Source organism: Lepeophtheirus salmonis, chromosome 5 (assembly GCF_016086655.4).
Source record: "Lepeophtheirus salmonis chromosome 5, UVic_Lsal_1.4, whole genome shotgun sequence".
Lineage (NCBI taxonomy): Eukaryota > Metazoa > Arthropoda > Copepoda > Siphonostomatoida > Caligidae > Lepeophtheirus > Lepeophtheirus salmonis.
The window spans coordinates 35,825,154-35,840,081 of NC_052135.2; the positions used below are offsets into that span (position 1 = coordinate 35,825,154).

Here is a 14,928-nt window from a genome sequence, read left to right on the forward strand (position 1 = left end):
AATCATGTATCAAGTTTTATATTTGATAAAATTGTTAATATTGAGTGATTTACTTCCAATGATAAATACGGCTTCTTTTAAAGGAGAAGTAATTCACTATAAGTATTATATTGTCGAAGAGGGTTGCTGACTGTATGTCTTTGTACAATTCACACTTTCACGAATAATTAATCTGGATGGCACCAGGGAAATAAATTTTTACATAGATGCATCAATCCAAAAATAACCAAATACACATAACGAATATTAAATATAATCATTATGGTAATTTACTGGAAGTTTGATAACTTTCATCAATATTGAATCATCTTTCTACGAAATTTATTATTGATTTTTTTCTAATATTTAATTAACAGTTTTCTTTATGATTGGTTGTCCAAATCTATGTGTATTTGCTTATGGATAGATTAATTAAGATCTGGATATACATAAACCACATAACTTCACTATTTTAACTTTTAATATAAATAATAAATAATTCTTCTATTAAATAACAATTGAGAAGAGAACAATTAATTCTTTTTAAAAAATGATGAATCAGGAACACAGAGATAGGGAATTATCCGATTGTTCATTAAAAACCCTCAATTGTAATTTGAGTAATTAATCATAGAATTATAGATCCTCTAGTGAAAGATTTTGTCGGAAAATCTCATTTTTTTGGTGGTGAAACTTGAAAGAGTTCTCTAAAAGCAATGATCAAGTACGAATCAATTCTGTCGAAGAAAGAGCTAATTTTTTATACGATATTTCTTTTTATTCCTTTCAGTTCTAACTTTTAACTGCAGATCGCCTTTATTAGTGAGTATAGAGGAATGATCTCTTATTAAACCATATCAAAGGAAGCCTTTTTTTTAAGAGAAATTCCATAACATATTTATGAGAATGTCAGTTTTTTTGTAGTTCATCATATTTCTCTTGTATTGGAGAAGAGCCTCTATTGAAGAACTTTTTTTTCATCTTTACATGACTTCGTATTAATTAATTCATGTCTCACCTCTTGTATTTGGATTTGATCTCTCTTTTCTAATTGATTAAAAGTGTTGAAAATAGGGTTTCTGATTCGATTTCCAGGATGTGTATATATTTGTGGTTCATTTTTGAAGAATTTATTATCAAAGATGCCACATCCTCCCCTGTACATATATATCTGCTTAAATATGTACCCTTAACCTAACGAATTTTAAACTTATATTATGGATTAAGAATCTAAATGTGGAATGTTCATCATGTTAAGTATGAATTTGTCCATATTTTGCTTATTTTAATGGAACAAATCGTTAATATCGCCACTATTCAAACTAATGACACCCGCACATAATTACGTTGGGTTGATATATACTTCATTTCAAATTTATTCTGATAATTTCTTGTGACAGCCAATTCAACCTTTACATCCGGATATTTTAATTTATATATTATATTTAGATATAAACGCCATGAATGGACACTTGACAATATTAAATTCATAACCGCCACTTGCAATTCAATTTTCAAGTGAGATTTGATATTTATTTGATCCAATTTGGAGGGCAGTACAATGTTTTCATCGTTTAACTACTCAAAGTAGTTCCTTGGGCTACAGTTTTCTTTTTCTTTCAAATGAAAAATCCTAATTCTCTCCGTCTTTCATGTGCATACACGAATGTTCAATCAGGCTTTGAATATAATTGAATGTAGTAAAAAAGAAAATTAACTACACAGGATTTGAATAATAATGACAACAGCGAGGAAAAGAAAATATATTTTTCTGATAACCAATTCCAAAGGCCATCTAAAAAATACACATGATTTACATCACTACTTCTCACTCTAAAGAAGGTATTCTAGCCTATCTTTTATGTAAATTGTTTTAAAATTGCCTAATATGATAAATATTTTACATATTATTACAATATTTTCCCTACACAAATTCTATTTGATGGCTTTTTGTGTCTTTCATTTTACATACCGGTAGGTCATTTTTTATGCATCACTATTCATGAAACATGAGTAGTGATTTCAATTGTGTGTATTTTTTAGCTGGCCCTTTTTTTTGAGTTGGCAAACTGAAGAAGGAATTTTCTTTTCCTTAGGTGTTGTCAGTTTTAGAAAGCTTTTGAGTTGTGAACTTCCTTTCCTACTACAGTCGATTATATTCAAAATCTGGTTGAACATTCGTGTATGCTCATAAAAGAGGGACAGTAACCTTGAGGATTTTGTTATGGAGTTATTGTCCTTGTTGGACTCAGTGGAATTAAGAATCGGCATCGTAGTAATTCTTGCTAATGCCTTTGTTTATTTCCTGTTCCTCGTCACAGCAGATTATAACTGATCTAATGAAACGTCATGACAGCTAAGCTGCCCTCCTCTTAAACATTTACAGATTTGTCAGGGTTATTCTGATGATGATTTTTTTTAAACATGACCAAAATACATCATTTTCCTCATTAAATATCTTGCAGATTAGAAAGAGATACTTTTTTTTAAACGTATGTATGTTCACTAGAATTTCAACAATTTTCCTACCATAAATGTAGATATATATTTTGAATATCGTTTACTCCACAAAAATAATAATAAAAAATAAATATATACTCCACTTATTTTGAAAATATTCAAAATAAGTAGAGTATAGTTTAATTTACATACAGGGATATTTAATAATTTTCAAATAATCTACAAATATAAATTCAAATTAACTTTCTACACACATCAAATCTATGAAAGTTTAATTTTTTTAAAGGAATCTAAATTAATCCAAAATCAATTTATAACCTAGAACACAATTAACAATGTATGAGTCCATATTCATCAGGGTTCTTAAAAAACACTGGTTTTTGTGGGTTTTCATTTGCTTTAAATCCTCGTAATTTCTATTATCTACACGTTTTCATTCATAACCTTTATAATGCTTTGGGGTCGATTTGTAAATACTTTTTTCTTAAACTGTAATCATCTTTGAAAGGGTACATTATAAATATAAGAAACTTTTATGAATTTTAGAACTATATTGAAAACCTTTCAAACTACTAAGTGTCCGAATATGAACGAACTTTATTTTCAAAAGTCGTGTTCAATTAATCATACTTTTATTATATATTGAAGAATATCAGTATCTTATATAATACTATAATATTTATTTATACTAAATCATGCAACTCAATCTGACCAATGAAAGGAACATTAGGAAAAAATATTCTAAAATGTGAAGAATATTTAGATTATTTACAATATTTCTGGAGCACTTCCAATTGGTTGTTTACCTTGTTTTCCGGAATTAGTTTCAACACTCGCTGTGCACCAGGTAGAACACATTCATAGCTTTGAAAATTGCTTACTTAGTGAAAATATTTCAAATTCTGGATTACCAACGGATCATAAAGATTCAGATCTGTACTGCAGGGAGTCTGTTTCTCCTGATTAATGCTATTTTGTAACAAGAATGACTTTGTTTCTACAGTGTTTTTTTGAGTATCTTAATTAGATTTTGAGGAATATGCACGATAAGAATGGATATTTAGATTAATTGTCTCTAGAAAAAGTAATCTTGTCCCATCCCGACGGAAGAGTGGTGAAATCCTCCCATGGATTTTAAAGCTAAGTAAAATTGGATGTCAAGTTGAAAATTTGATACATCGGTTCTAGTGAATAAGAAAAAGGTTTTTTTAAAAGTTTTTAACTCTCCAAATATAAGCCCCATGGAAGGTATGTAGTAGGAAAACATACTTGACAACTCCTAATATGCTAAATTGGTGCTTGATTCGATTAAATTTGTGCAATGCTCTTGTCCTTCAAAGTCTTCCGTTAGATTATTTATATTGAAATTAACCTTACTTATAAAATAATTAAATGGAGGATTTCCTATGAAGTGTTTTTTTATAATGAAAACTACCCTTCCTGTTCTAACAAAAGACCAAAGACTGAGAAAGTATTAGAAATAGTTGTTAAATACGTAACTTAGATGCTACTCCCCCCTTTTTAAATCTTATGAAATTTTAAAAGCGAACGTCTTGTTTTTTTATTGTGCAGCAGGAAAAGTAATAAACTTATTTGGACCAATAAATAAAACAATGCACGCTTTTATCTTATTCTACGAAAAATACACACATTTGTAATGAAAACGATAGTTAAAGTTTTTGGGCATTATTTTTGCATTAAAATTAGATGTTTCCTAAAACCATAATATATATGTAATTACTATTTTTGAATCTATTTAAAATAAAACATAGAATTTGAAATTACTTTGTATAAACTACATTCATAAAAAGTTCCTTTCATTATATATTTTAATGTAAAAAACCATTTATATATTCTTAATGTATCTAACATACATTTCATCCCTGATGAAAGCCTAAAGATGAAGATGATTTGAGCTTCTATATATATATTTTTTTTTTTAGATGGGGCTTTCTCTCCCTTTTTTTAATATTTAAATAAATATTCGTTACTCGTTTAAGGGATTCACAATTTTTTAGATATCCCTTTTTTATACATATGAACATACTGAGTTGATGTACATTTGTAATATGTACATGTATGTCTGTATATTTTGCCTTGTAGTTATGTACATATATATGTATGTATATTATCAGAGCTGTTTTTTATTTGAACTAAATATCATGACATTATTAGTGAGTGACATGCTCAATTTTTAAAGTTTATGAAAGCATCATTAATATCAACTACGTATTTTGAATTCGTGATTTGAATCTCCACTATGAAATAAATGCGCATAGAGTATACACATACAGTTGGTTGATATACTGCCCATACCCGTTTTAGGGAAATAAATTACTTAATTACATAATATTGCCAAGCTTTCCTCCAAAACTTGTGAGGCTACAGTTAGTTCTGTATATGAAAATATTCAAAACTGGAGCAGAGGTGACAGTTGTGTTGGGTCAGTCCTGTTTTATACGGCCCATTCTAGGCGTACGACCAAGTCTTTAAAACTATCAGTACTAGAACTGTTTAAAAAAAAAAAAAAACCATCAAGGAACGAACTTTATAAGTTTTAGGACTGATGTGCAGGACTGAACTGGACTTGACAGAGACTGAACTCGGCGGGACTGCAGTCTTCAGTCCTTACTTAGGACTGACGTAACATTAGGAGACGTTATTAAAGGTAGGCATGTGAACAGAATGCGAAATTTACCGGCGTTCGGCGGAACAGACGTTTAATGACTGCAATACTATTTTTTAACTTTTAACGATAAAAATGGGATTTTAGAGTTCCGTTCGAATAATACTTGTGGCATTTTATCTTCAAATTGAAATGACGTGCCCTATCAGTTTTTCCACTATATCAAGTTTGAAAGAAATAGTGTTCTTCTAGGATCCCTTTAGAACCTCATTTGAAAATTTCTCTAATATTAACTTTTGCCAAGAATCCAAAACTTATAATCCAAACTTTTTTTTATATTACAAATTAAGCTTTTTTTTCCATATGGTTCGTGTGCAATCGAAAAAATAAAACAGGTTTGTGTTGGCACATGGCCAAAATCATATTTTTCTAACCCAAAAAAATGGTTGAATCTTAAAAATATATTTGAAAGAGTCGATAAAATTCCAGAAACTACGATTTATTTGAATAATTCCAAATTCGTTATAAGCTATTACTATTCCTAAAATAAAGACTTATTATCCACTGTATAATTGTAATTCCCTAAGCTATCAAAAGAGAGAATACCTCGACCTTCTAATTTAGCCTTACATATACCATGTATTTTTTGTACTTTATGAATTGAACAGAACGGTGAAAACGGCTGAACAGTACAACAATACATTGCACAAAACGCTTCCAAGCTTGATTAAAGAAATGTGCTTGACACAAAAAAGTTCAAATACAGATAGAAATGCTGTAACTTTTATTCGTCGAGGAAATAAAATTAGCAAAAAAATGCACGATGCGTATAAACAACACATAATGGAATTTATTATTTGCTCAGTTTTTCAATCATGTTTGGGATCAACATCTTCTCCTGAGGTTGAGATGTTCCAAAATTTTCTTTTGACAGTCCAAAGGCATCAAAGGTTCAATTCTTTCTTCTAGAAGTTGAAGATCATAGGCGTTTCCCGATTCTAGGAAACTGGTTTGATCTAGATTGTAATTATTTTCAAAAAAAAAAAAAATGTTGGAATTTAAAATGTAATTTCTATCTCGTTTGCATTTTGGTCGTAAATAACAGTACATAATTGTAAATGATACATTTATATTGTTTAGCTAGTCGTTGCCTTCGGCCTCAAATGATCTCAGAAGTCATTTTTGTATAACAGTGACTTCTAATAAAAGGTTCTTGTTAAATTTTATTACTTATCAAAAATGTTGTTTTACTTTATAGAACTTAAATAAATGCCATGAAAATGTCAATAATGTCGAGGTCAACCAAATTGTGAATTTTTTGTTTGTGCTAATAATTTACGTTCTTTCAAATTTTGGTATGTATCGATTGAGTTGTTTGGCTGTGATACACTATTGAACAGACATATCGGTGGAAAGCTACAATCGCTCCTCGCTACAAAAATCTGTAATATGTAATATATAAATGAAATCAAAACATACCACATTTTTTTCTAAAGAAGTGTAAGTTTTCAAAACTTTAGGGCCATTGAGCTACTTCTAAATATTTTTTCAAAATATTTTAAAATCAGCCAATGATACCTATAGACTAAAAGGAACGTTTTGAGAAAACAAACTTTACCTAATATATAAGGATCTACCTACTCGGGGTTCTCTTTTGGGATCCTGGTATTTTACGGGTTGTTACACTTATGTAAAATTGCAATAAAAATAAAAGTAAAATAGTTTTATTAGCAAGAAGAAGTTGGGTGATTTTAATTCTCAATTGTTGCGATTTACTACTTTCTTTAATTTTTCTTTTTATTTGTGCAATATTGATGAACTTGATTTAAGTTATTTTATGCTGGTCAAAAAATAAGTGCTGAAAAACAAATTAAGCTCTGAAATTTAGATATAAATATTTAACACCAGTTCCAATTTTGTAAAATGTGTGGTCTGCCATGAATTTCTAGATGAATATTTGAATTTCTATAGTGGGTCAAATTTATATCAAATTACCCAAATCTAAGATAAATTTTATATTTAAACTTAAAAAACAACGCTACACATAATAATTACCAAATTTATCTTTTCCATATTATATTGAGAAATATCAGATTCTTATTATTGTTATAAAAAGTAATATAATTTAATAAATTGAACTATACTTTTTTTTTTTTTTAAAAACTTAATCTGATCTCAAAAAAAGAAAAAAGTTGAAATGAAATCCTTTCTCATAATGATTTTGACCCATTTTTTTGTGTGATCACAGGTACAACTCAAATAGGTAGACAATGGTCAGGAATTGTGATGTATCAGTTCCATATCAAATCAACGAGTCCATGTCACCTGACCCTCTCAGATTTGAATGATTTTTGGCACACAATCTCAAGTTTATGAATTAATTAAGTATGCAAAATTTTGTAACATAAGTCTGAGTCGTTTCTGAGATATAGATTCTTGTCTCAGACCAAAATTTTCAGCGTCGCTTTAATGTATTATTACCTGACGCTACTTTTTCTTGTATATTTTTTAATCCAAAATAACTAACTTCTTGAAATTTTATAATAAACTATTTTGAAGTGTGATGATTCCAAAAAAGAAGTTAAAAGTAGAATATTTAAATTCCTTATGACCTCAATTTTGATTCAAACAAAAAATCTGAAATACACCAGTAAGTACTTTATCAACAACAAAAAGACTAAATAACTTTTTGCACCAATATGACACTGGCCAGTCTTTTTTGGGACAGGATGGATATTAATTGAGAATTTTGAGACCAACACTAAATCAATTAAGATATCTAGTGAGGAGTTTGTTTTTATAAAACATTGTCACATTAAAATTCTTGACACTGAAGAATAAAGAAACAATAAAAACATTTGTAAGTTTTGTCTTTGTCAGGATAATAACTATTAAAATTATGTGTAGATGATAAATGTTGATCATGTAAGCGCTTTTTTTAATAGAAGAGAAGAAAAGTATTGGTTTAAAACTTGGACGTTCCGTACGGTCCATTACAAAATTTTAAAAAGTATTTGAATCCGACGTAAAATCCGCCCCATAATGCAATAATTGATAAATGACGACATCATAAAACTATAACTTTAACAAGCATAATTTAGATAATTAAGTCTAAATTTAGAATAGCGAGTTTTTAAATATTTTATTAAAAGAATTCAATTGGAACTGAGATATTTTAAAATAATATCTATGAAAATGATGCCCTTGACTTAGAAATACAGTTTTTGTAAGAGAGCGAGGAAAAGTCAGGAGCGAGACATGATATTACTGAATTAAGAATTTTGTTAATATTAGCTTTATGTTATATGATTTAAAGAGAAAAACTTTCTACATTTAATAGTAATATTAATACATGGAAGAAATTATTACTACATTTAAATTCATTCATATTTATATTATTATACATTTTTGTTACAGTTTACACCAAATATAGGCAAGAATGCTTACTTCAGTGAATAAGTAACCCATGACAGCCTATGAAATAATGAAAGAAAAAAAAACAAAGTGCATATGTAACAACTTTTTTCCTTTTCTAATCGCAAAACTTAATTTCTTCTTTACTCAGATACCTTATTTCCATATAGGTATAGAGAGCTTTAAACTATGGAATGTTTGTCAAGGACCGAAAATAGGGACAAAATGGAACTAGAATGGACGACATGTGGGACAAAACTTATTTTAAAACCCATTTAAAAGACTTATACAAATCTAGCAAATAGTATTAACTTTACCTTTATTAACTAAATGTATATTCAAACTTTAAATTGACTTTAACAATACACATTTAAAAAAAATTGTTATATCATATTGACTTTATACTCATGCTCATCACTTAAAAAGACTGCTCCGACTTTGAAGCTCAGATATTTAAGTTTTTCAAAGTGTGTAGTTATTTTCCCTTTTTTATAAAAATAAAAAATATATATTATACTCGTATCTATATGTTATCATACAACTTGGAACACCTCCAAGTAAAGCGAACCTAATCATTCAAAAATTAGAATGTTGGTAGAAAAAGGGGAGGATAGTATCATTTTAACCCGTTGGAAATTGAACCTTTAGCAGATGAGAGTTTTTTTTATTATATATTTGTTTAAAATTGAACAATTGTTTTACTAGGTATGATTCGGACCCAAAATTTTGACATCCTGTCCGGTCATGTCCTAAATATGAAGGACATGTCTGAAGAGGATGCAAAAGTAATTCCATATAAATAGACTTTGCTAGACCATCAATTGTTGGCAAATTGTTAGTAGTTTTTGGCCAAGCATTTTACCACCATCCAGTCGATATCTATAAACTAACCCTCAAAAGCACAGCATACTGTAGCTATAAGCTAGTACTATGCATTGAAATTTTTGTAGGGTATAATTCACTCTTTAAATAAGTTATTTTAGCTTTTAAACAGATAAAAAATAAACGTGTGATTCATCCCCAAACAATCATTAATATAGAAAGATCTTTTTACATACTTTATTTATTTATCAAAAAGATAAGTTATAAAATGGCCATGACTTATTATGTGAGACGAGGGGATTGACAGCTGATAACTAACTACACAGGATATTTTTGTGTTATCGAGGTAACGTCGTATCGATGGATAATTTTTTTTTATATTAATAAAGCAAAGTTAGTCTGATTGGTTGGATGTTTAGATGCTGTAAAGTCATTTTTCATGTAAGAAAAAGAAAAAGAAAACAATGTAGCATCAGTGTGCGCCTCATATTAACAAAACGAAAAGGGAAGTACATTATACCCGTATAAAAAAAATAAGTTATTAATGTATGTGACTTAAGATGACATATAGCAACGAGAGTATGCACGCTCAGCGCCTCATATGAGGAAGAAAGAAAAAGAAAGGAGTAGTACATATAAATTTGGTTGTAAGTCCTAAGCAAATTTTTTAGAGTGTGAGTTTTTTGTATTGTTGGTAACTTAAACAATGTATTTTATTTTATCAAGCTGTTATCATTATTATTTCATTCTTGAGGAGATAACATCTAAGTATTGAGTGCCCTTAAAAAGATGTTATCTTCAATATTATTAAAACAAATTTTGTTTGTTCTTCGGCACCTGATAAGTCCTGGGAAAAGCCGCTAGTTAGAAATAAGAGTAAATTAATTTCTAAATTACGGTGGATATGGCAGTAAAAACGCCGTTGAAATACGCCGCACTAAAGGTTTGAGAATCTGTTTTATACTTACACATAGTTTGTTATATGCTAACTCAAGCTTGCTGTGTAGTTTCATCTTGAAAAAGTAAATTATAAATTTATTCTTATGTGTAGTCCTATTCCTCACTCCACTTCCAACTCTGTCCTTAATTAGTAAGTGTTGTAAAAAAAATTCCATTATGTGTTTTAAATTAAGATTATTTAAAAAATATATATAGCAATTTTAATATTTATTTTGCCCATTCACAAATTTTTGAGATGCCTAATCCCATGATATCTTCTTTTGTGGTACTTATACTACCCTTCAATCTATATATGATTACAGATGATGAAACTTAGAAACATAGTTGAAGAAGAGTTCAACAAAGGATAGTAGATTTACATTACCATTGAGTCTATTATAGGTACCTCAAGTATCCTTATAGTAAGTTCATATGAGGGTTTCTCATTCCTTGGGAACCAATTTTTGTTTAAGAGAATCCCAAAAAATATTCGAACCCCGTTAGTAATAAAAAATACAGTAAAATTTAAGTATTTTTCTTCCTATATTTTAATATGGAAGAATACATTCTAAGCTAGTCCTTACCCATATTTTCTCAAATATAATTTTCGTCGATATAATCATTATCATTAGTATTGTGTCGGTCCTTATTAAGGAACAAGAATTGTAGTCCAGTTTGTTACCATCTAGTTCAGTATCACTTTTCAGTCCTCGAAGAAAGTAAAATAATCCAGCGTGACGTCCTTCGGGGGTTTTCCCCTTGTCTTAATTATTTTATTGTTTATAATAGAATGCCTTATACAACTAAGTAAAAGAATAATATGTTCGTTTTATATGATATATTAGTATTGGATCGGTCCTAGAACTTATTTCCTAATCAGTCTCTCTCGCCTCCCCCCTTTAAGTCTTTTTTATTTCTGACTCCGATCTTTTTTACCCCTCAACAGTTCAAAGGACACCGATACTTCAGTCCTATGGTCCTAGATATCTATTTATTTTCTTCACTCCTAGCTAGGATTAGATAATATAAAAACAAAGAAAATGATGAATAATAGCTAGAACGTATAATAATAAGTTCAGAATTAGTTTCTTTTCATACTTAGGCATTGGTAACATTATCAATTTAATTTAATGTATATAACAATTAAAAGTTGGCTACAAGGAAAATACAGAAGGCGAGCTACCATATGTTTTTTATATTACACTTTTGTCAGTAGAATTAAGAGTGGATAAAAATATATATTCGTGTATCTTGTCTCTTTGTAAGAGGTTAGATTGAAGCATGTATTACAGAACATCTAGATAAACTATTTACTTTTAAAATCAGTTCCTGTTTCCACACAGATAAAAATCTGGTCGATAGCTCAATGATAATAAAATAAGAACTTCTTTGCATAAGTTTCCAACATCAAACATTGCAATTCTTAATAAATGGAAATCAGCTATACCAATAAATTAGATACTTAGTAAAACATATTATATATTTATTTTACTGATCAAAGTTTATTTACAATTTTTATTGTCTATATGGATGGTAAATCCAATGATAGCTCTAAAAAAGGTTGTTTGCTCTCTTTTTTTTTAAACATGAAGATTTTTAAACAGAAACTAAATGGACAAATGAAGAACTAAAAAGAAAAAGTGCTATACTTCCTTTAGGATTAAAAATAGAATTGCCAATTAAACATACGACTAGTCTAATGTCAGTGGCTGAGTAAAACATTAAATTCACTCCTTTTTTGAAGACGTGAAGGAGGACGTTACCGAACATGATTCAATTGTTAGAATAAACAGCTTTAGTCAAACCATTTCCCTTGAATCCCTTAAGAAACAACAAGAAATAATATATTACATTTCAGATTATATTGCCAGATCAATAACTAAACAACTAAAATGTTTGGATTGTACACTACTAGTTTTAGCAAATTATAAGAAGCTTGAAATAGATGTAACCAGTGTGTACGCTGATTTCATTGAAGAATTAATTACTGGAAAAAGTGATTTTCTTATATTTATTTCAAGAGGAGGACTAATAGCTCCATCAGGTCGGATATTTTTGTCAAAATAGTATAAAGTTCTCCATGTCCTCAGTGCCTTTTTTTTGTAAATATTTAGACTCTGTTATTATGCCTTGTCTTTTATACTGCCATTTTTTTTCAACGTCCTGTAAATCAAGTCATTCCTTTTCTTCTTTTTGGCCCATAATATCCAATAAATTTTTCCATATGTAGATGAAAAACTTTGTAGTTGAACAAAGTGTAAAAAATAATAATAATAACATTTCAATCATCCCCGCGAAAAATAATGAAATTTCAATCTATCAACTCATTTACCAAATATTTATAATAAATGTTGAGTAATACATCATAAGATTTTCAAATAAAAATAATAATTATAGAACGGAACAAGAATTTATAAGTTTATTCTAACATCGAGTGAGTTATTCCAATGACAGATTGATAGCATTCATATCTAAATATAATGTAATAAATAAATATCAGGAAGTAAAAGTTGAATTTGGTGTCACAATAAATTATCAAGGTCAATTAGAAATGAAAGAAATATCAACCCAATTTAATTTTGTGCCGTGTCGTCAGTTTGAGAAGTGACGATAATAACGATTTGTTGCATTAAAATAGGCAATATATATATATATATGTAAAGGGGAAGATGAGATCTTGATAATAAATTATTCATAAATGAATAAGAAACATTTGTATACTCATATTAGAAACCAAATCAGAAACAGTATTTTCAACAGTTTTAATCAAATGAATATGTAAAAATTCAAATACAAAAGGTGGGACTTGATTTACTTAATCCTCCTGCTGTCTTCGAGTCAATATGACCCATTGTATAGTTTAACTAACCATAAAAACCAATAAAATAACGTTTTTTCGGCCTGATTTTTTTTTACTTTTCCTAACTTGTCCCAAATATTTAAAAAAATAAAAAAAATTCGCAGAAACATTTCTGTGTAAGCAGTATAAAAAAATGCACAAAGATTGTCTTCCGAGTCAAAATGACCCATGATAAAATTTTAACAGAACTGAAACTTACAAAAGTAGTTGAGAAATAAACAATGTTTGTTTGTTTGATTAGTCTCTCTAATACGCAATTTATTATGCGTAATAGCATAATGATAATGCAATATTTGTTCTTTGTGCATTTCAAGGGGGTTGGTTTTTTAGAATTCACTGCATTTACATTTTTTCAATATGAGTGTGCGTGATATTTCTGAAGAAGCTTTCGATCTCATTCTTGAGGAAAACTCTGATTCCGAACTGGAAGGAGAGGACGGCTGGATGCGATGCCAAATCAAGTTATGCTGGGAAAATCCAGGTATACACAGGAAAGTTGGCCGACGGACACCCAGAGAAAAACCAAGGGATGCGTGTTGTACTTGATCTGACCGACGGACTGGGGGGGTCACAATGTGACTTGTAATAATTTTTTAACCTCTTATCAACTCGGACAACAGCTCCTGAAGAGGAAGATTACCATGGTTGGTACGGTCCGTAAAAACAAGCCTAAGCTCCCACCCGCACTGCTTGAATCAAAAGAGAGACAAGTCTTCTCATCAAAATTTGCCTTCACACCCACTACCACTTTAGTTTCTTATTTACCTAAGAAAAACAAAAATGTAGTTCTTCTAAGCACACTGCACAGAGACGGGAGCATTAGTGATCGTGACGATAGAAAGCCAATCATAATTATGAACTACAATCGAAACAAAGGAGGTGTGGACAATCTAGACCTGGTAATTGGAGCATACAGCTTCAAAAGGATGACTGCCCGCTGGCCCCTGGCCATCTTTCACAATATCATTGACGTTTCCTCTTACAATGCCTTTGTAATTTTGCGAGAGATCGATCCGACCTGGATGTCTCACAAGAGCCACAAGAGAAGAGTGTTCTTGGAACAGCTAGGAAAGGCACTTGTAGCTCCACTCATTGGAAGAAGGAAAAACGTCCCCGAACAGAAGCCTCATCTCAGATTGTGAAAGCTTTTCAGAGTGCTGGACTTTCGGATCGACCTGATGATCAAGCCTCAACTTCTACATTCAAAGCAAGCAAGAGAAAAAGATTCCAGTTTTGCCCGAAAGAGAAGGACAATAAGACGAATAATACACGTCTTATAAAATACATATGCAAAGGCTGTTCCTTATCATACTGTTCATCATGTGCTCAATAGATGAATTTATTTTACTATTTCTATTATTTTGTCATTGTTTTGTAAGTATTTATAATTATTTAGAGGAAAATTGAAAACAAATATAGAAAAAAATTGCTTTCCCATATTTTTTTATTATTATTTTAGCTATAAAGTTGATTTGAGCAGGGTAAAAACAGTCATTCAATGATATTTTTTTTGTGAATTAAAAAGTGGTTCATCTGGCAAACTGAATTGTAGTCGTTAAAATATTCAAAAAAGTCCAATAATTTTATAGCAAAGTATAGACGGGTCATTTTGACCCAAAGGGCAAAAGATGTGTACAGAAAATGAAGACACCCCAAGGGTTAATGTGAAGTCATCTATAGATGAAAACATGTTCATCAAGAGACGCTCTTCTCAAATACAAGATAAATATACGAAGGAACTCGTACCTATGTTATGAAAATTCCCTCAAAAAATGTCTTCCTTCGATGTGGTTTAATAAGAGGTCCTTCCTCCATACGCACCGTGAGG

General features: G+C 29.8%; 1 protein-coding gene across 1 annotated transcript; it reads left to right on the plus strand.

The window, feature by feature from the left end:
- Positions 1-13,741: 13,741 nt before the first annotated feature.
- On the plus strand, positions 13,742-14,242 carry LOC139905275 (piggyBac transposable element-derived protein 4-like). The gene has a single exon (XM_071888097.1). The coding sequence runs from the start codon at positions 13,742-13,744 to the stop codon at positions 14,240-14,242; it is 501 nt and encodes a 166-aa protein (XP_071744198.1).
- Positions 14,243-14,928: the final 686 nt, after the last annotated feature.

Excerpts from the sequence above, each read along its gene's own strand:
- LOC139905275 (XM_071888097.1), top strand. The coding sequence starts at position 13,742 with ATGGTTGGTACGGTCCGTAAAAACAAGCCTAAGCTCCCACCCGCACTG.